The following is a 20,811-nucleotide window of genomic DNA, read 5'->3' as shown; positions in this document are numbered from 1 at the left end:
GTCTGGCAAGCATTTTGTTGTCTCATTTCATCTTCAAAACAACCTTTCAAGGTAGGTGACAGCATATCCTTTTAAAGATAAGGGAGAAAAAACAAACCTTCTCTGGGGACGGGCCACATGTGTATTTCTAGTCTCTGAAGAGCAACTGCCACCTGTTTGTTTAAAAATGATTTAAAATTTGTTTAAAGATGAACTTAAAAAGTAAACATTTCTATACTTTTGTAATAGTCTACACCTGTAATTAACCAGACTGGTTACCTTCAACCTCATATATGATTTTGGGAGCAGGGTTCTGTTTTACTGGTACAACTAGCCTATTTCCTGGGCACATCCGTGGATTTCCTGCTGCTAGTTCAACTCATTAAAAACGTCTCCATTTCTTCTACTTATCATTCAGAAAGACATATGAGTCAGAGGGGGGCAGGCAAGGAAACAATCTTTTCACATTACCAAAGACACTCTGGGGAACACAAAATCATTGTTGCTGACACTGTACAAACCATGGAGGTAAGTCTCCAAATATTACCACAGAACCTTAAATTCACATCTAACTCAGAAAGCATGCCAAAAGAATTTGACAATCTTTTGACATAAAACACCAGTCACGCCACGTGGGGTATACTTAGCTATAGTTCCCTCACCTCCTAAGAAGGCATCGTTAGCTTTTATTATTCAAAGGTCATGGAGGTCCTTTCTCCCTGACTTAAACTTTACATAAAAAGAACACATCTAGCCCAGCCGGCGTGGCTCAGTGGTTGAGTGTTGACCTATGAACCAGCAGATCAAGGTTCAATTCCCAGTCAGAGCACATGCCCGGGGTGCAGGCTTGATCCCCAAATGTGGGGTGTGCAGGAGGCAGCTGATCAATGATTCTCTCTCATCATTGTTTCTATCTCTCTCTTCCTCTCCCTTCCCCTCTGACATCAATAAAGATATATATTTTCTTAAAAAAGAACATGTCTAATAGTGAAGTAGACAATACTCCTTCCACATCAATAAGTTACAAGAAAACCACTATTATGATTCCTTTCCTATAGCTTGAAAATAGAGACATGCATGAAAGAGAGGTATAATAATTTTGTGTCTACAGAGGATGCCACAAACCCTGGATTGAAGGGTGTGAGACAAAGAGGACAGGTTAACTGTGGAATGTCCTTGTGTTCCACAAATGCCCTGGAATTTCTAAACTGCAATAGTCAGCAAAAGGGAAATAAAAATATGGTCTTACCATATAAAAAGTTAACATCTAGGACAATCGTAAGGATGCACTAATAAATCTTCCAAAAATTATATGAACAAAACACATTTTTCTCTCTTAGAACTAAAATTGATCTCCTACAGTCTAACTTTTCATCCAAGAAAGATTTAAAACATTTCAAATGTTTTAACTTCCACTTCTACTTGAAAACTCCAATTTCTCTCTTTCAAATGTACATTAAAGTCCATCTACTTCACTTCAGAGGTAATTAGAATGAAGGCAATTAACTGACATGCCTAAAATCCCACAGTGGAGACAGACCTTGGAACTAATTCTCTTGATTCCTGGGTCAATATTCTTCCCAGCACATTAAACTCATCTTTCGAAAGAGTGAACCATGAACCTTACCATTTTCTCCTCTATTCAGTGGTGTTCATTCAATGCATACAAATGACTGCAAATACTCATCTTGAAACATTCCAATGAGATAAGCATATTATCTCTCAATAGCTTTTTGGATTATGTTCAGAGTCATATTGAGGAGACAGAGAGGGAGAAGGCTCACATTAGTGAGATGGTGCTTTGGCCCACTTACCCTGCCTGCCCTGGTTCTCTGACAGGAAAAGCTCACCTCTGGCTCATATTTACAACATGAGAGTGCATAAATCCCTATTCTTTTCTTCTTATTTCCTGTCACCTTTATTTCTCTCTACATTTACCACCGCTGAGCATGCCCGCTTGTTGTGCCATGTTTCCTAATTGCATGGTAATTTCTTATACGCGGAGAACTTGTTGGAAGAGCTCTCCACAAAAATGGAACAGATTAAAAAATACTGCACTTATGAAATTAAGTTAATTAAATATGATTAACAAACATAAATGACTCATCCAACAGCCAGGCTGGCTTGCCTAGGAACTCTAGGTCAGGGTATAAGGCACAAGTCTTCACTGGGTACCAGCAGGTGAAAGGATGTGATTCCTGAGATGGATGCAATTTTATTAGCACACAAACAGTCATTTTAGATGTTTATCCTTGGATAGTACTAAATTCCACTAACTGATTTCTTACCTTACATCACCCAAGCAAGCTTTAAACAGTCAGCTCTAAGCACTTCAGGTGTTCTACAACTAAAGGGCAGCCCTTGTGATCTGGAATCAGAAAACCAGGCTCCACCCTCAGCTTTGACACTTAATTGTGTAACAGTGAACAAGTCACCTCACTCTTTAAGTGTCAGCTTTCTTACCTAGAGAACAAGGAGAAGAACTGCTCTGCCTACCTGACAAGATATTTATGAGGATCAAGAGAGATCATGTCTATTAAATTATTTTATGGTCTTATATATGTAAAGGAGTAAAAATGTTTATCATGACAATAATTAATAATTATACTATTAGAGGGGCTAACATTTTTTATCCTATTTTTCCCTTTTCTGTTAGTATTTGTTGAGTTAATACATGCTACTGCAGTACCTGGTATTGAATGATCAATAAATTATAGCTATTAACATTATTATTATTACAAGGGCATATTTTCCAAAGGTCCTTATTTATCTCTTGTAAATACAATAGAAGAAATGAGCTCCCTAGGATTAAGGTAAACCAGTTATGGAAGTAAGAATGATCTGTCCAATCGATACAATTGCTCATTTCTCACCCCTACCTTAAGTAAGTGGGAAAGGGAAGAGTAAGCAGAGATGAACTTGGACACATGAATCAAAGAAGAGTAGATTAAAAGTAGAGAACAGGGGAGGGTGGAGGTAGGGGGAGAGATCAACCAAAGGACGTATATGCTAGCATATAGGCCTAACCAATGGACACGGACAACAGGGGGATGAGGGCATGAGTGGGGGGTAATGTAGGGATAAGGACACATATGTAATAACTTAATCAATTTTAAAAAAGTGGAGGACAGGTATAGAGTGTCCTAAAGCAGTCTATTCCCCCACAATCCTTTTTATTCCTACCCCTGTTTACTGCGGATTTTCTGTGTAACCTTAAAATGAGTCATTTAACCACTTGGTCTTTCTCAGGATACCTTCCACCGTTCCAAGATGCACTGATTATATGTTTATCAGAATATATCAAGATAAGCTTATTATAAGTTTCCTCAAAAGAAGAAAAATGATAACAAACCCAGATAGAACCAGGTTTTTTCTTTCTCTCTCTCTCTCTCTCTCCCTTCCTACATAATCTCTCTCTCACACACATTTTTGTTATGGTAATACTGTGGGAAGACTCCATTAATAAGTAGTCATCAGATAAAAGTTTTTAGACATAAAAATGGAAAATAATTAACATTATAATAGATCACAAGAAAAGAATTTCTTAAGAAAGTTTTCTTTATATTAATGATCATCACTTTCATCTATCACTCCTCTCTCCTTTTATGTGAAAATATTTTATTGGTCTGTGAGATACAGTGGAATAATATTGACACTTTTACATCAGGAAAGTTAGTATTCCATTTGCTCTATTCTTTATTTCCTGTGAATAGAGAATGGCCTATTCACTGCATGTTTGAAATTAGTGATTAAAATCATATTAGGAAATTGCCTCTTCTAAAAGTTAAATGTAGTTGTCTATAGTATGTACTGATTTTAAAAATGTAAAAGTTCTCTGTTAATGGGATAAAGGATAAGTTATAGGTTAGGATATAAGCATGACTTATACAAATAAAACACACAGACATATACATAAACACAATATGTATTTACATACATATTTTCATGGTACAAGATGAGAAAATTAAATATTTCAAGAAGAAAACCTATTTTTTTGACTGAGATAGAACTGAGATAGGTCAAGGAGAGAGAAAGAATGATCCTATGAGAAAGAGAGAAAATTAAACATAAGATGATATAAGGCAATTTTAAGGATGGCTTACCTTTCAATATTTTTCTATATTATCTTTCTATGAACTTTTCTTGGTGACAAATACTACTCAAAATTTCTCATGTTTCAGGTTCACACAAATTTGGGGGAGAAATATGGATTTTATAAAAACATTTCGACTTCTACATATTATTAGATTTGGGCTGTGAATATAGAAGAGCACTGTCTACTTTACTTCCCACTTAAAATTCAAGAAAGAAGTTGGAAAGAGTAAAATATACATAATGAATTATCAATAAAAACAAAACTCTGAATTAACATAACATTAAAAAATAAAAATAATATAGTTAATATTTTCTACTAAAAACAACAAAAAGTAAGCTATTAGGCTCCAATTAAAAGATTATTTTAAATTAGAAGAAACAAAATTTATGATAATATTTATTGACTCTTAAGAATACTGGAAAAAGATACATACATATACATAAGCATACACAGGACTCTAGAGAGAACAGAAGAAAGCACATTACATGAGGGTCCTAGGTTAGTTATTTTCCATCCAGATAATGACAGTAGGGCAGACTATTACAATGAAATTAATTTATACTAAGTCTTACGGATTTAAGATATAAATTCTGAAATTGGGTGCTATTAATAACCACAGTTATCATTGGTATCATATCATTTAAGTGAGTAGCAGATTTGCATCCTGTGACACAATCTAAGTTTAAACATCATTTACCTTATTTTATTCTTCCTACTTTCTGGTATAAATATTCAACTGAAGCCAAAGCTGTATGACAACATTACCTGCACCATGTAACATTTGTGCTAAGCAAAGAACATTAATGACTATCACAAATCTTAAGGAGTATCAGGATCCTTATATTCACATCACTTGATCTCACTGTGAAACGATCAAGGGTTTGGAGAAATGAATGCTTTATTAACATTTGAAAACCTTAATCAACACATTTTATACTAAATACTAAAAGTGAACTAGGACAGTCATCTCACTGGCCTCAGCCATCACCAATCAATGAGAGTTGGCTGATGTAATCTCTGTTTTCCAAAAAAGTGCTACAAAAATATTCATTTTCTATGCTTTTAAACTTGTCAAGTTTAAATGCCTAGAAAAGGGCAGACCAAATGAAAAAGATTTTCAGAAAAAAAGACATTTTAAATTAGGTTGATAACCTACATATTCACACAGTTATTACTGCAATGCATTATTGGAAAATGTGATGTTACAATTCTGTACCATCAACCACTGAGGACTGTGGACATATCTCAGAACAGTCATGGTGGGTCACATCCAGAAAACAAATGAACATGCTAATAAAAGTGAGGAAAAATGAAAGGAAATGTCAGAAAAAGGAGAGGATCAAATATTAAAATTGTAGTCTAATAAGGATCATGATTAAAGTCAAATTCAACAAGGATGAGGATGTATTCAAAATGCAGTTTCTTAACAAAACCTGAGTGAATCTAATGAATCATTGGTCCCTAATCATTATTTCTAATAATCACTGAAAAGAAACTCAGGTAGAAGCAAAAAAGCTTCTAAGACTCAGCACTTTTTCACCCTACAATGAGTTTCTCAGCAGAAACCATGACTTTTCTCTAACCCAGGATCTCAAACATCTGCTCCATGGAAAACTAGAACAGTCCCAGACTTCCCTGGTCACAATTTGAAAGTATATATTAAACTGTGAGTTTATAAATGAGTGTTTCCTTTACTAGCCCATATACTCTGTGAGGCCAAGGCCATATCTACTTTTTCCCCTGCTATGTATCTAGTACAAAATAGGCCATCAAAAGCATGTTTAACATTGAATAACTGAAACATAGTAGAACCCCCTACTAGTCACCCCACTTCACCCCCAACACAGATATAACTTTGGGGATGACTCTGAAAACTAGAAAACAGGGAATTCCTGCACCTGCTCTATTTCTCTGCTCCCTCTCCATCCCCAGTCCACTGTATTCTGGCTGTAATAAACATTATTTCTATTAGTGCTCTTATCCCATTGCATTGTAATTGCCCCCAAAGTTGAATTCGTGATTTGACAGTGCTAGCATCAAGAAATGGCTTATGAAAATAACATATTCATTACTTTAGAATGTAAGGAAGAACTGGATGGCATAAAAGAGAAATTGTATGAAATAAAAAAAGCCAATAATCACAACAAACAAAATAAATCACCATCTTCTAGTTACAAATGAATAGGATTAAAAAAGTATAAAGTTAAGTATCTTCCAAAAGGAAAATCCTATACTTTTAATAACAACAAATCACCAAGAGTCCTATTCTTTTTTTTTCCCATATAAAATAATATCTTCAAAATCTTTTCAGTGAAAATCCAGAAAGAAATACATACATGACTGTGTTAATGCCTGAGAGCTGTTGGAACATCTGTAGGCCACAACCCACAATCAAAGCGCGGCGAGTGGGGGGGTAACTCAGCATTCTGCAGATCACAGGTCCAGCTTTTTAAAAAAGAAAGAAAAAGAAAGACAAATCTATTATTTTAAGTTCCCATAGTAATTTATCCCATTAGGATACATTTCCCCAAATTTCTGTGAAATCAACATGTCTTGGAATTTCAAAATAGAACATATAGACTTTTGCAGAAATCTGGGTACAGTGTACTTTTTAAAACAGACATACATCTATGTGAATACAAGGAAGACCTACATAACTCTAAGTGTTAGAAATTAGTCTTCCTTAAATCTCTACAAGCTGTATTAACTACTCTTTGTTCTTCCACTTCTTTGGCAATTAATTCTTACTTAAAATCCACTCAATGATGAACTACTTACAAAGTCATTGACAAACTGCTTTAATCATAAAAAAAAAATAGCACTCATTAAAAACAATTAAACAAGGAACAGAATTCATTTGACTAAAGCAGTGACGGCGAACCTTTTGAGCTTGGCGTGTCAGCATTTTGAAAACCCTAACTTAACTCTGGTGCTGTGTCACATATAGAAATTTTTTGATATTTGCAACCATAGTAAAACAAAGACCTATATTTTTGATATTTATTTTATATATTTAAATGCCATTTAACAAAGAAAAATCAACCAAAAAAATGAGTTCGCGTGTCACCTCTGACACGCGTGTCATAGGTTCGCCATCATTGGACTAAAGTAACAAAATTTTTTCTAATCTACTCAACTAAAGTTAAGAAATTTGGCATGATATCAGACTTTGTTATGGCTACAGTGGATATTATTAATAAAAGTTACCAAAAATAATAAAAGAAAGAAAATTAATGTCTATTTTATATAGGGGTGTGTGTGTGTGTATGTACACACACATACACACACACATACAGGTTTTCCAATATGGTGCAGATGGCTTGGCCTCTCTATCAGAACTCTAGATCAATTCTGGAAAGCTGTAGATATGAACCACTGAGGCCTTAATAAGGTGACTAACCTAATTGATGTACACCATTTGGGCATAATTACTAAAAGTGCCCCTTCTTATTCTCATAAGTGCCTCAATTACACCTTCAAGAGGTATTCTATATACTGTCCTCATGAGGCCAGTGTGGACTCTAAGGATCTAAGGTATTCCTGCTATTAGAAGACATGGCCTGAAATCACTAGGATGTTAATTGCTTAATTAGAGGCATTTTTTTTTCCCCTGGAGGCCAAGTTTCATTAATGAACTCTAAACCAAGACAAATTAAAATCCAAGGAAGTCTTACCATTTCAGAATTCTTTTGGAAATCTAATATTCCAATTCACAGAAATGGAACAGAACGTGCTGATGTCTTAGAAATAAAAGTTATTGTGGGATGTCAACCCAGAGTATTAATTAGAACTGAGTATTATAGGAGTGAGAATATTCATCTCTACATTGGTGTGTTACTAATCACATGAAAACCTTATTTCCTGCAAATGATTGTGTGTCTAAGTGGTAAGACAGGACACAGATAGAGAAGCACTGATAGTCACTCAAAGCTCACTGTGGTGCCAACCCATTTAGAAAGCTGGCTGAGAGTATTCTAAATGTCAAACTGCTTCAGAGTCAAGTGAGGCAGTGTTAAAACCTAGAAAGGTTGTGTGAAAGAGGTAGATTTGGGGAGCTTTACTGTAATAGTATTAAACTTTTATCTGGATCAGTGGATGAGTGGGCCTGTCTGCAAATTTAGATATCTGTAAAGGAGCCACAGAATAAAAAACCGTACACGATATCATAAATATCTACCTATATCCATAAACAGAAAACTTCAAATAAAAAAGATTACCATTCACCTTGAACCATGGGAAACTTATAAAACAGCAATTGACAACAGAACAAAAACAAGCAAAACCCCCTGTCAGGTTTTAAAGGCTTCCACATATGAGAAACTGGCTTTCTTCAATAAACCTTTTATAATCTTTGGATAGCTGCATCTACTTTTACTATTAAACTGTTCCATGATTTGGTGGACAAACTAGGTAACACTGATTTTGTAGGGCAAAATATTATGATAAAATTATGGCAAATTAGGCTTAAAATCTGACTTGCCAAAATATCAAAAGATAAACTATTATATAAATGTCACATTTATTTTCCAGTTTTTTATAATCTTGCCTTGAAATTTCTCTTGCTTTGAATTTCTTGTTAAAATAAACAATGGTAGCTCTTTATTACATTTTTTTTAAAGGATGAATTTGGTCATAGCAGTTCCACATCTGATTATACATAAAATTTAAAAATTTCCTTTCAGTAAAATCATAAACCTAGTTTTACTAGGCAATAAAACTTAACAAATGAAAACTATTATTAACCTTTATGTCACAGAAGCTATGAGGCAGAAGAAAAAAAATCAAATGTATTAATTGGTCCAATGTTCATAAGTGAAAATTTAAAATGTCACACTGTACTTACTACATTTTTTTATTTTTCATTAAAAGCACTTTGTGTACACAAATATTTCATAAATTTAAAAAAATTTGTGGCCAAAACTGGTTTGTTTCAGTGGATAGAGCCTCAGCCTGCGGACTGAAAGGTCCCAGGTTCGATTCCGGTCAAGGGCATGTGCCTGGGTTGCAGGCATATCCCCAGTAGGAGATGTGCAGGAGGCAGCTGATCGATGTTTCTCTCTCATCGATGTTTCTAACTCTCTATCTCTCTCCCTTCCTCTCTGTAAAAAATCAATAAAATATATTTAAAAAAAAATTGTGTCTCTGAAACGCAGAATTTCCCACATAATAAAAACTAAAACCTCTAAATAACCAAAGTAGATTGGAAATGCAAGACTCAGAATATCCTATATAATAAAAGGCTAATATGCAAATAGACTGAACAGTAGAGCAACTGAACAACCGAACAACTGGTTGCTACGATGTGCACTGACCGTCAGGGGGCGTGCGTGGGACTTGGCAGGGGTTGGCAGCAGGTGGCAGAGTGTGGAACATGGTGGGCGACAGCTGTGGAGGGAAGGTAGAGCAGGTGAGCGGGGGCGCCAGACCAAGGCGGGGCGCAGGTCGCTGTCATCGGGGAGGGCCTCTGGTGGTTACTGAAAATTCTTTGCTCCCATGTGCCACGGTCCTGCCCGGTGCACGCACCTGCTGCCAGCGCCAGCCCCACTTGCACTCACTGCTGGTGCCTGGCACCGGCCCTGATCGCTTGGAGCTATCAGCTGGTGTGAGCGCCCCGCTCGCCCCTGAGGGCTTCTCCACCTCCCCCTGCTCCTGAGGGGCAATTGAGGCTGGCAGCCTCTTGCACCTGCTGCTGGCAACAGCCCTGCTCGCACCCGCTGCCAGCACCTGGCGCCAGTCCCAATTGCTCAGTGCCATCAGTGGGTGCAAGCAGCGGCTGCCGGCCCCGGTTGCCCCTGAGGGCTTCTCCACCTCCCCCAGCTCCTGAGGGGCAATCAGGGCAGCAGCTGCTGCTCGCACCTGCTGACAGCACTGGACCCGCTTGCACCTGCTGCTGGCGCCGGCCCCACTCATATTCACTGCGGGTGGCGTCAGCAAATGGGAGTAGTGGCAGTGAGAACGGGGCTGCTGGCAAAGGAAAGTTTTTGAGGGGCATGGAAAGGCTCACTATCTTGCTTGTGGTAACGGTTTTACAGTATATACTGAAAAAACTTACCAAATTATAAACTTTAAATACATGGTGGGCCAAAAGCAGGTTTACAGTTGTTTGTATGGAAAATAATACAAGAATTAATAAATGATAATACAAGAATAAACTCAAAACTGTAAACTTACTTTTGCTCCATCCTGTATGTGCCTTTCATTGTGTATAAATTATACCTCAATAGAGGTGCTTTAAAAAAAAACTTCACAAGAAACTAGATGTCAAGAGAGCTGAAATGGTGAAATGGATGATAAGAAGAAAATTCAGACATTCAAAGACCATGACCTTCACTTAAGTAAGGACACAAAGGGGTTACTAATCAGAAGCAACAGTATTTGATTAAACTGAACCAATGAGGTAGGCTGCCACATTACTAAGTAGGAACTGCCGGGATGGAGGACCCTTAGAATTCAAGGTTTTCATTGCTTCTATTTTTCTCTTTCTTTTTGTTTTATTTATTTCTATGGTTTACCATCTATTAAGGAAAACTTAAGGAAGAAAAAGTAGAACACATCATGACTAATGAAATAAATTCAAACTATAGGCGGCTTCCCCACTGCTGACAGTCTCCCCACTGACAGTCTTGTTCTCTGTTATAAGTTAAGGTGCCTCCGTGGAGAAAGCAGTGCCCTTCCTGAGAGCAAGATAATCACTGCTCAGCTTCAAATATGACTCTCCCTGCACCCAATCTGAGGCCCTATGACTGGGCAATAAGAAAGCACAGCAAGGATCCAACACGCTGGTCCTCTCCAGAAGGCAGCCAGAACAGGCCATTCTCATGCCCTTCAGGGAGACAGGTGTGCAAAAGATCAATGAGGATTTGAAGGATGTCTCCCTTCCCACCTGCTCCCACTGCCAAGAAAACTTGACTTCCTGATATCTAGCACTAACCAGCACATGTTTTGCACAATCATTTAATTTTGATTATTTTATTAATCACCGAATATCTCAGTCCACTTGGGCTACTATAAAAAATACCATAAACTGGGTGGCTTAAACAGGAGACATCTATTTATGTAAAACAGTTCTGGAGGCTGGGAAGTCCATAACCAAGGTGCTGGCAGATTTGGTTCCTGGTCAGGGCTCTTTTCCTGGCTTGTAGATGGCCATCCTCTCACTGTGCGCTCACATGGGGATAGGAAGAGGGAGAGAGTGGAAGGGTGCAGGATAGGGAGAGAGGGGGAGAATAGAGGAACCAAAGGGGAAAGACAGAAGGGGGGGAGGGAGAGGGAGGGAGGGAAGGAGGGAGGGAGGGAGGGAGGGAGGGAGGGAGGGAGGGAGAGGGAGAGGGAGGGAGGGAGGGAGGGAGAGAGGGAGAGGGAGAGGGAGAGAGAGAGAGATATGCAGAGCTGTTTTCTCCCTTTAAGGGCACTACTCCCATCATGAGAGTTCCACACTGATGGCCTCATCTAAACTAATTACCTCCCAAAGGCCCCACCTCCAAATACCATTACACTGGGGATTAGAGCTTCAATGTATCAATTTGGGAGAGACGCAAATATTCAGTCCATAACATTCAGACACCAAGAGTATGAGGCGTCTGCTCAAATCTCAGTAGATTTTCTAATATTCCAATAGCTCTTCATGCCTCATGACCCATTTTTCATCATCACAGGAGTCTCACAAAGTAGGCAGTGCAGGTGGTGTTAATGAGGAAAGGAAGCACAGAGGGATTACTTGCCCAAATCACAAACTAATAAGCATGTAGAGCTAGGGCATGAGCTAATGTCTTGGTCATTACATGAACATCAAGAAATTCTACATATACACTTAAATAAGCTGATTTTTTCTAAGCATAAAAGAATAATTTTTGTTACTCAGTATGACAAACCACAACACTGAAGCACTTTCACGCTCCAGGAACAAACATACTCTATTCATCCTGGCTTTTAGTTATCTATTTCAAAACATACATTTCACCTTACTCCTTTCTCCCTTCCCATATCCAAGGCGTTGAGCATTGTTTGCAAATAATTAGGCAAACAGGCCACCCTGGTTCATGAGAAATACAGTGTCTGTGAGTCAGGTCCTCTATGCTGCTGGAGGAGCCTCCATTCATCTCTGTCTCCCAAATATGCCAGTGTTCTCACAACATCCATTTCAAACCTTCCTCCTCCTTGGCCTCCCAGTGTTCTCTCCAGCCTCTCTGACCAAGTGCGCCTGCTCTGCATCAGGTACAGAAACACGATGAGGCCATGCCCTGGAGGAGCTCATAGTGAAGTGTGGGAAGGGAGTCACACACAGAAATAAAGGAAGCTACTCAACAGCTTATGTGCTCGCACAGAGGTACATGCAAAGCATTATGGGATTGAGGGAGAGGACAGGACCCAGAAAGGTGTACCATGCCTTCTCCTCCCAAACTTGCTCTCTACTGTTACCTAATTTCATATTAGGTCAAGATCAAAGAAGGTGGCACTTTGCTCTTCATTCCCTCTTCCTACTTTCCATATCCAGTAAGTTGCAAAATTCTAATAAAAATGTCAGGAAAATTCCTCTGGTTTTTGCATCTGCGCCCTCTCTGCCTCCCCAGCTCACTACTGGACCGGCTGGGCTCACATCCGTCTCCTGGGAGGGACAGTGCATGGCCGCAAACAGCACTTACGCAGACCAATGTTGAACCTCCAGCTCCACGGCGTAGCTGCTGTGAGGTTTTATGTATGGTCAGCCTTTCTAAACCTCTATCTCCTCTTCAGTTCAGCGGATGTAGTAGTAGTACTGTCCATTATGAGGGTTAGAGATGATAAACTTCCTTGCATCCACTATGTGTGATTGTTAATTTTGTGTGCCAACCCGACTGGGTCCCAAGGTACCCAAATACCTGGTTGAACATGACTTTGAGTGTGCCTATGAGGGTGTTTCTGGAAAAGATGAACATGTGAATCTGCAGGCTGAGTAAAGCAGATGGCCCTCCCCAATACAGGTGGGCATTATCCAATCCACTGAGGGTCAAACAGAACGAAAGAGTAGGAAGGGAGAGTGTTCTCGCAGCCTGCCAGCTTCAAGTGGGACGTTGGGCTTCTGCCCAGGCTTACACTGTCAGCTTTCCTAGGTCTCTAGCTAGCACAGGGCAAGATTATACCATCTTCTCAGCCTCCATAATTGTGCACACCCCTTCCTCATGGTGAATGAATATCTCTTTCTCTCCCCTCTCCCTCCCTCCCTCCCTCCCCCCCTGCCTCCCTGCCTCCTTCCCTCCTTTCCTTCCCCCTTCCTCTTTCCCATTGGCTGTTTTTCTGGAGAATCCTGACTAATACTAATACATGGCATATTCAATAACAAAGCATTATATACGGTCTCCACATCTCCAACCCAACCATTCCACATTGCTGCCAACCTATCTGCTAAAGCATACCACTGATCACTTACTTCACTTGCCTGCTCAAAACCTTTGATAATAGATCCATCAGCACCTATTTCAACAGGGACACACTCCTGCCCTGGACTACCTTTCAAGATTTACCTCATGCTACTTCTCCACTAACAGGCAATGCTTCAACAATCTTCGGTTAACCTGTTTTATAAAAATAAGCCTCATATTTTCACATCTCTGTCTCTTACAATGTTCCTGTTCTATGAGGTCACCCCTGCTCTCCAAAGAAGTTACTCTGTCAACTGAATCACAGTGTCACCTTTATACCTCTCTTCTGCTCTCACTGCTGGCTAATTGGTTTTGCAGGTTTATGTGGCTGATGTCTCTTCTGCACTGGATTTGACCTCCACACTGAACTTGTGGGTTAAATGGCTCAAGTTTTATCTTTTTGCGTCCCACTGTACTTAGCCTAGGGTCATGCAAATAGAAGAAATTTAATAAATATTTGTTTACTGACTATGAGGAAGAAAGGAAGGAAGGAGCCAGAAAGAAACACCAGAACAAATAATGGTGACTGATAACTCAAGATTGAAGCAGTCTGAACGCAGTGCAAGTTGTTAAACACAGTTGTGATTAATTATAAACTACACTAAGATCCTGCGCACACCCATGCTGTCCTCCTCTTCAATCTGCAGCAGATGGTGTTTGTGATTGCAAACTGGTGCTTGGCACATGTGCTGTTTGAAAGAATGGACTGCTGCTATCGATAAATTCAGCCCCATGTGGTTCAATCATTCCTTCAGTCTGGCATTTATGCCAATCCATCCTGAAATCCCGCTCAGGCGATCAATTTGCGAAGATGTTGCCTTGGGCTGGCTGTCTACAGCTGCGTGCTTGTGAGCCGATCATGCTACATTAAGGCCTGTGGGCAATGGCTGAGTTAATCTAGTCATTATTATTCCAGGTTGCTAAGGAAAGACTCTTTTCTGCTTCTAAGGAGAGATGAGGATAGGACTTAATGCTCCTAAAATGCTGTTTACAAGAACCTTGTTTTGTTACTATTAAGAATTGTTTCTAAATTCTGAAATATTTCCTTTATCAAAGGTATCTACATCCAGCAGTTCTCAACCTGTGGGCCGCGACCATCGGAAAACACATGTAGCATATCAGATATTTACATTACGATTCATAACAGTAGCAAAATTACAGTTATGAAGTAGCAACGAAAATAATTTTATGGGTGGGTCACAACATGAGGAACTGTATTAAAGGGTCGCGGCATTAGGAAGGTTGAGAACCACTGAAAGGCAATCCTAAAATGCATCCTCTATGCAAGAGATCTCTGAACTTGTTAGCCACTATGGCAGTGTAGTGTATTGCTGAGGGTGAGAAATTAAGAATTATTACTTTAAAAAACCTTTCTTGAGGAAGGGGAGACACCCCTTTCTAAAAATAAATGAGTAAATTTTCTTCAACAACCATATTCTTAACATTTAGACTGTCCTTGAATAAAGTAATCCTAATATATAAAGAACAAGGGTTCGTCATTACCTAAACCTCCGGACAGACGACTGAACACCAGGCTAGGGTCCCAGCCGGCACCCAGTCCCGGCCGCCTGCTGCATGGTGGCAGGAGGGAGCTGAGGGCCCCGGCCACCCACAGTACAGTGGTGGAAGGGAGCTGTGGGAATGGAGCCATGTTGCCATTGGATTGGCCTCTGGGTCCCTCCCCCAACCCGCAAGCTCTGGGGAACCAGAGCCATGCTGCAATCAGACTGGCCTCTTGGTCCCTCCCCCGCAGCCCACAGGCCCAGGGAATGGGAGCCATGTTGCGAGGGGACTGGACCCTAGCTGAGGGGTCCCAGATTATGAGAGCGTGCAGAATGGGCTGAGAGACCCCACCAAGTGCATGAATTTTCGTGTACTGGGCCTCTAGTTTTTTAATAAAAGGCCACATACTCTAAACGTGATAGTTTTCTGACAGTATTTTCATAACAAGTTGTCATTCTTAGTGATATAAAAAATTTCTCACCTACCTAATTTTTCAATAGATATTACACACTGAGATATAAGACTATCTATGACTTGCATCTGCTAGAGGCTACACAACCATAAGCAATGGTGAATAGTGAAAACAGCAAGTCTCCAAATCAGGGAATCCCAGGTTTGAATCCAGCTCAGCAATGAGAAGCTGTCTGACCTTGGGCAGGTTCCTTACCTTCTCTGAGACTCACAGGCCTCCGTATATGGTAACATCTACTTCAGAGGTGTGTTTTGATAGAAAGAGGTAATGCTTATGAAATGTATAGCACCAAAACTCAAATAATGATGCTACAATTTCATCTATCAGCTCTCAAGTAGAATTTCTCCATAGCTAAGTATAATTTGAAAGTTTTAAATTGAAAATCATCAAGGTGCCTCGTTAGCGCAGTAGGTAGTGTGTCAGTCTCATAAATTGAAAATCATCAACAAATTGTGAGTTCTCCTTGTAAACAATCAGTCTTCATTTTTAAATTTGAGAAAATAATTCAAAGAGCTTCATTAATATAAAGAATGGATGCTATACTTATAATTTCTATTTTATAATTATAGAACATTTATAATTAATAGAACATTCCTACACAGATTACTTATCAATCACTAAGTGATAAATCAGTATGATCTATACCACAGGCTCATAAAGTAAATGGCACTTAGTACTAAGTTCTATCAAATTCAATGATATATGCTGCTAAACTATTCATACAATCACAGGTAAACTAGAATTATCTCATTCACCTGACTTCATTTTAGATCATGTACAGACTCCCTAGAAATTAAGTATTCATCTTATAAATCTATCAGATTGGAACATTTTAAGATATATGAACTATGCTTCTAAAAAAGTAATAATTTACTTGGTTAAAAACATATGTATTTACATGAATATTTGAATTTTATATAAATATTTGAATAATATTCTCTTAGCATGTTCCTTTTTCAGATGTGGGTATTCAACAAATAAGCACCATTGAGAATAAAGATGAAAATCTAACCATAATTTGTGTATTTTCTACTGTTCTTTCTTGCTATATTTGGCTTTATCTGTGATAGTTAACCATGAATAAAGATACCAAAAAGATAAAAATCAGGCCAAATGCAATGGTTCATGATCTTCAGTTGGGGCAGAATATCTAAAGTCATGATTGTTCTGCCAGCTTCCAGGAGCATGACTGCCGCAAACATATTTTGGAACCTTGAAACATACATCTTGAAGGAAAGAGACTGTGTTTTCTGTCAGCATGATTCTCAGAAAAATCTCAATTATCCCCAAAATACCAAAGAACTAAGTATAAAAATGAGCCAAATATATGAGGCTATTAAAATATATTTTCTAATCCCAAAGTAGTTATCTTGCCCCTACTCACTTCTCCCAATCTTTAATTACCTCCACCAAAAAAATAAAAATAAAATAAAGGATAAAAAATCATGATCTCCTACAGGTTAAATAATGTCAGTGTCAGTTATTAAATATAGAGTAAGAAATAAAATTTTCTACAAAAAGAACTTAGTACTGAGTTCTCAGAAATGGAGTAGGCATTAGAGCATTGGGTTCAAAGAAGAGAAGTATTCATTCAAAATATGGATTTCCCAGTACTCTCATCTTTCGCTTATGAAGGTTCAATTCATCAAATAATTAACACTTACGTCAGAATGTAAATGCTGTTGAAAATAAACAGGGCAATAACAAAATCTCCATTTGTTCACATGTGCCAGAACAAGTGAGGTTTAAAGCTGTCTTCATCATGCCATTAACACAACAGAGAGTACAAGGAAACTGCATGAATGAGTTTGGTCGCTAAATACAGGTGGGTTGGTGCACAGACACTTGGAGACCACAGGTTGGATGATGAGTTCTAGAATCAATTTTGTTCACAGTGGTAATTCAAAAATACCCTCTACCATGGACATAGACAATAGGGTGGTGAAGGTCTAGGGCAGGGGCAGGGGTGGGCTAGAAGAGGTCAATGGGGGGAAAGGGAGAACATATGTAATATTTTCAACAATAAAGATTAGAACAAACAAACAAACACAGAAAAAGACCTATATTGCCCTAGGTCTGTGGTGGGCAAACTGCGGCTTGCGAGCCACATGCGGCTCTTTGGCCCCTTGAGTGTGGCTCTTCCTAAGCCTTAGGAGTACCCTAATTAAGTTAATAACAACGTACCTACCTATATAGTTTAAGTTTAAAAAATATTTGGCTCTGTTGACTAATGAGTTTGCCGACCACTGACCTAGGTGGTTTGGCTCAGTAGATAGAATGTCGGACTGTGGACTGGAGGGTCCCAGGTTCAATTCCTGTCAAGGGCACATGCCCAGGTTTCAGGCTCAATCCCCAGTAGGGGGCGTGCAGGAGGCAGCCGATCAATGATTCTCTTTCATCATTGATGTTTCTATCTCTCTCTCTTCCTCTCTGAAATCAATAAAAATAGCACGTATAATAAAAGAAAGCTCTCTTCTTAGGGCTACTTTATACACTGGCTGTCTTCACAATTAAGGTCTTTCTATCAAAGTTCTGAATGGCTGCTGAGCTTGCTTTGGGTTAGTAAGTTCTGCAGACCTTAGAAGAAAAATTGATATGCAGAGCAAGCATAAATCAAAGCTCGGGTTATCAGAAAATAACTTGATTAGAAAAGCCACTTAGTCTTCTTGTCTTGGTTTACAAATTTTCATAAGAAAACACTCACTAATAAACTGTTTGACACAAATGACAAAATATAATCATTTTATTTCTCAAATACAACTTACCAGTAAATAATTAGAAGACAAGTTAACTGGCACAAACATAGCATCGCTTATTCCGGAAGGATACTACTACAACAACCCTCTAATTTCCTTTTCCTTAAAACATTTTATGGCTGAAAGCGGTTAACTAAACACCCCCTCGTCATGAGATCAATACCTAAAATAAATCAATATTGAAAAAGAACTTTTCAGTGCTGTACATTAACAAGCTGGCCCATTAGTTTTAATTTTAAAAGCTATTAGATTTCCAAAGGAATTGATCACTTTTATTGGAGATACATCTTTAAGCTTTTCTGTTAAAGACATCTTGTTATTTCCAGCAAAAAATGAAAAGAACAAAATGAGATAACTAGAAAAGGTAGGAGTGAGATTAATACATCTGAGTAAATTTATAATATTTTTAAAACTACTTATAAATTTGGCTTAGAATGAAGTAATCTAAACTTGCCAAAAAAACAGAAATATGATTTCAAAAATAAGTTTTCAAAATTTCTACTTATATGTCAGTGATATATAAGTGAAGAGCTCAGCTTTGTAAAGGATATGGTGTGGGTTTATTCAAGTATTATGAAGGTCGGTTCAGAAATTCAATAACCTCTTATGACAGAGCACAATTTTCAGAGGTCTTGATCTATGATGGTGATTTCCATCAGGATCACAATTTTATTTTAAGACTAACTGATGATATATCACTTACTAGTGACCTGGTGCACGGATTTGTGCACATCGAAAGGAAATTAATTAGAAAGTGGTTGGCAGGGTGGGACTGGGCGAGACAGGCCAGACATGCCCTGGAGCCAACCTCCCGCAGTCCCTCCCGGCGTCTGAAGAGTGAGCGGGGTCCCTCTGGTAGGTGAGGTCCCTTGGCCTGACCTGCGGGGATCGTGCGGAAACCAGCTCTCCGACATCCCCAAGGGATCCCAGAGTACGAGAAGGCACTCTGCAAAGTTGCTGTTGTACAGGGTGTGGAACGCAAATACAAGTGTGCAGTAAACCAGATTCAGGACTACAGTGCCCCAGCAACAACATAACCCACAGCCAAAGGTGGAATCGGGCTCCCTCCTCTCTGGTTTTGGGGTGTGTCACCTGAGAACTGCTTCTGCCAAGTCACTGCAGCTCGGCAGCTCCTGAGTTGAGTGTCTGACCCCTGGTAGTCAGTGTGCATCATAGCGACTGGTCAGATGGGCGAAGGCACACTTAGTATGTTAGTCTTTTATATATATAGACTAGGGACACGGTGCACAAAATTCGTGCACATTAAAAGGGAATTAGAGGAAATATTTTAATATTGCTATTTGCCCTTTCTCTATAATAGAAGTGTCAGAGATGAAAGAAAATTAGTAAAATGTATATGAAAATCTTCCTCCTGTCAGAGTCTGGGGCCTGCCACGGGAACCAGAGTCAAGCTCCTGCCCACCCACATGCGCCTCGAAATCACGCGAGACCCAGACTCGGCTGCCCCCACCCCCATTGGGCTAGATCCAGACCAGGCTGGCCCCACCTCCATCAACCTCTGCTGTTTGGGGGGCATGGCCTCAGGTCGCCTGGCCCAGCACTGGGGCGGGGTGCGCAGCCTCAGATTCCCCAGGCCAGGCCGGGGCGGGGGGTGCGCCTTGAGGTCACCCATCAATTCCCGCAGGCAGGGGACGTGGCCTGAGATCCCCCATCAAGCCCCACATGGCAGGGGGTGCAGCCTCAGGTCCCCTGGCCTGGCACTGGGACAGGGGGCATGGCCTATGGTCTCCCAGCCTGGTGCTGGGGTGAAGGGGTGCGGCCTCAGGTCCCCCGTCAAGCCATGCCAGGTGGGGGGGTGCAGCTTGAGGTCCCCCATCAAGCTCCACCAGGCAGGGGACGTGGCCTGAGGTCCCCTAGCCTGGCGCCGGGTCAGGGTGCATGGCCTGAGGTCCCCTGTCAAGCCCCACCAGGCGGGGGGCACAGCCTTAGGTCCCCTGCCCTGGCCCAGCGCCACACAGCCTTAGGTCTCTGCTGATTGCTCGTTAAGACTCGTTACGGGAACTCGGCCTCTGCTGTAGGTACAGCCATCTTGTTGCGACATGATGGTCAATCTGCATACTCCCTCTTTATTAGATAGGATACTTGAAACACAACTCATCCTGAATAAAATCCAATAAAATATTGTTATATCAAAAGAAAAGGAAAACTAAAGGTCTCCAATAGCATTAAGGAGTGATTATTTCATTAACTTTGGGCACATAACATATTCCTGAGTACCCAGATTTAAACAAAACGTGGAAACGAGAGATCTGCTAGCATAACACAACACCTCTGGAAACAGAGCTTGTCTGGACACCACAAGAGTGGTAAAATCTTCCTGTCACAGAGATGTATGTATGTATGTGTGTATAAAAATGTATGTATGTGTGATATAAATATATCATGTGTATAATACACACATACATATTCATACATATTCATACACATATATATATATAGAGAGAGAGAGAACTGTTTTTGAAGTTGGGTCACCATTACAGAATCTCCTATTACTCACAGACTTCACTTCCTGATTCCCCTTAGCTCTTCTCCACTCCTACTTAGATGAGGAAAATGAGGTATCACTGAAGATATAAACACATTTTT

General features: G+C 39.7%; 1 protein-coding gene across 1 annotated transcript in view; it reads right to left on the bottom strand.

Annotated features, from left to right (window-relative positions):
* Window positions 1-20,811, bottom strand: part of SLC2A13 (solute carrier family 2 member 13) — a 284,709-nt gene that overhangs the window by 136,797 nt on the left and 127,101 nt on the right. Inside the window, exon 4 of the mRNA XM_036299793.1 lies at window positions 6,412-6,520. Within this exon, the coding sequence (XP_036155686.1) occupies window positions 6,412-6,520 (109 nt within the window). The remainder of the gene's footprint in view (window positions 1-6,411; window positions 6,521-20,811) is intronic.

The sequence above is a fragment of the Myotis myotis genome, unplaced genomic scaffold, assembly GCF_014108235.1.
Source record: "Myotis myotis isolate mMyoMyo1 unplaced genomic scaffold, mMyoMyo1.p scaffold_m19_p_3, whole genome shotgun sequence".
In the NCBI taxonomy this organism is placed as follows: Eukaryota; Metazoa; Chordata; class Mammalia; order Chiroptera; family Vespertilionidae; genus Myotis; species Myotis myotis.
The sequence above is the reverse complement of the archived record's forward strand: the minus strand, read 5'-3'. Positions and strand labels throughout refer to the sequence as shown.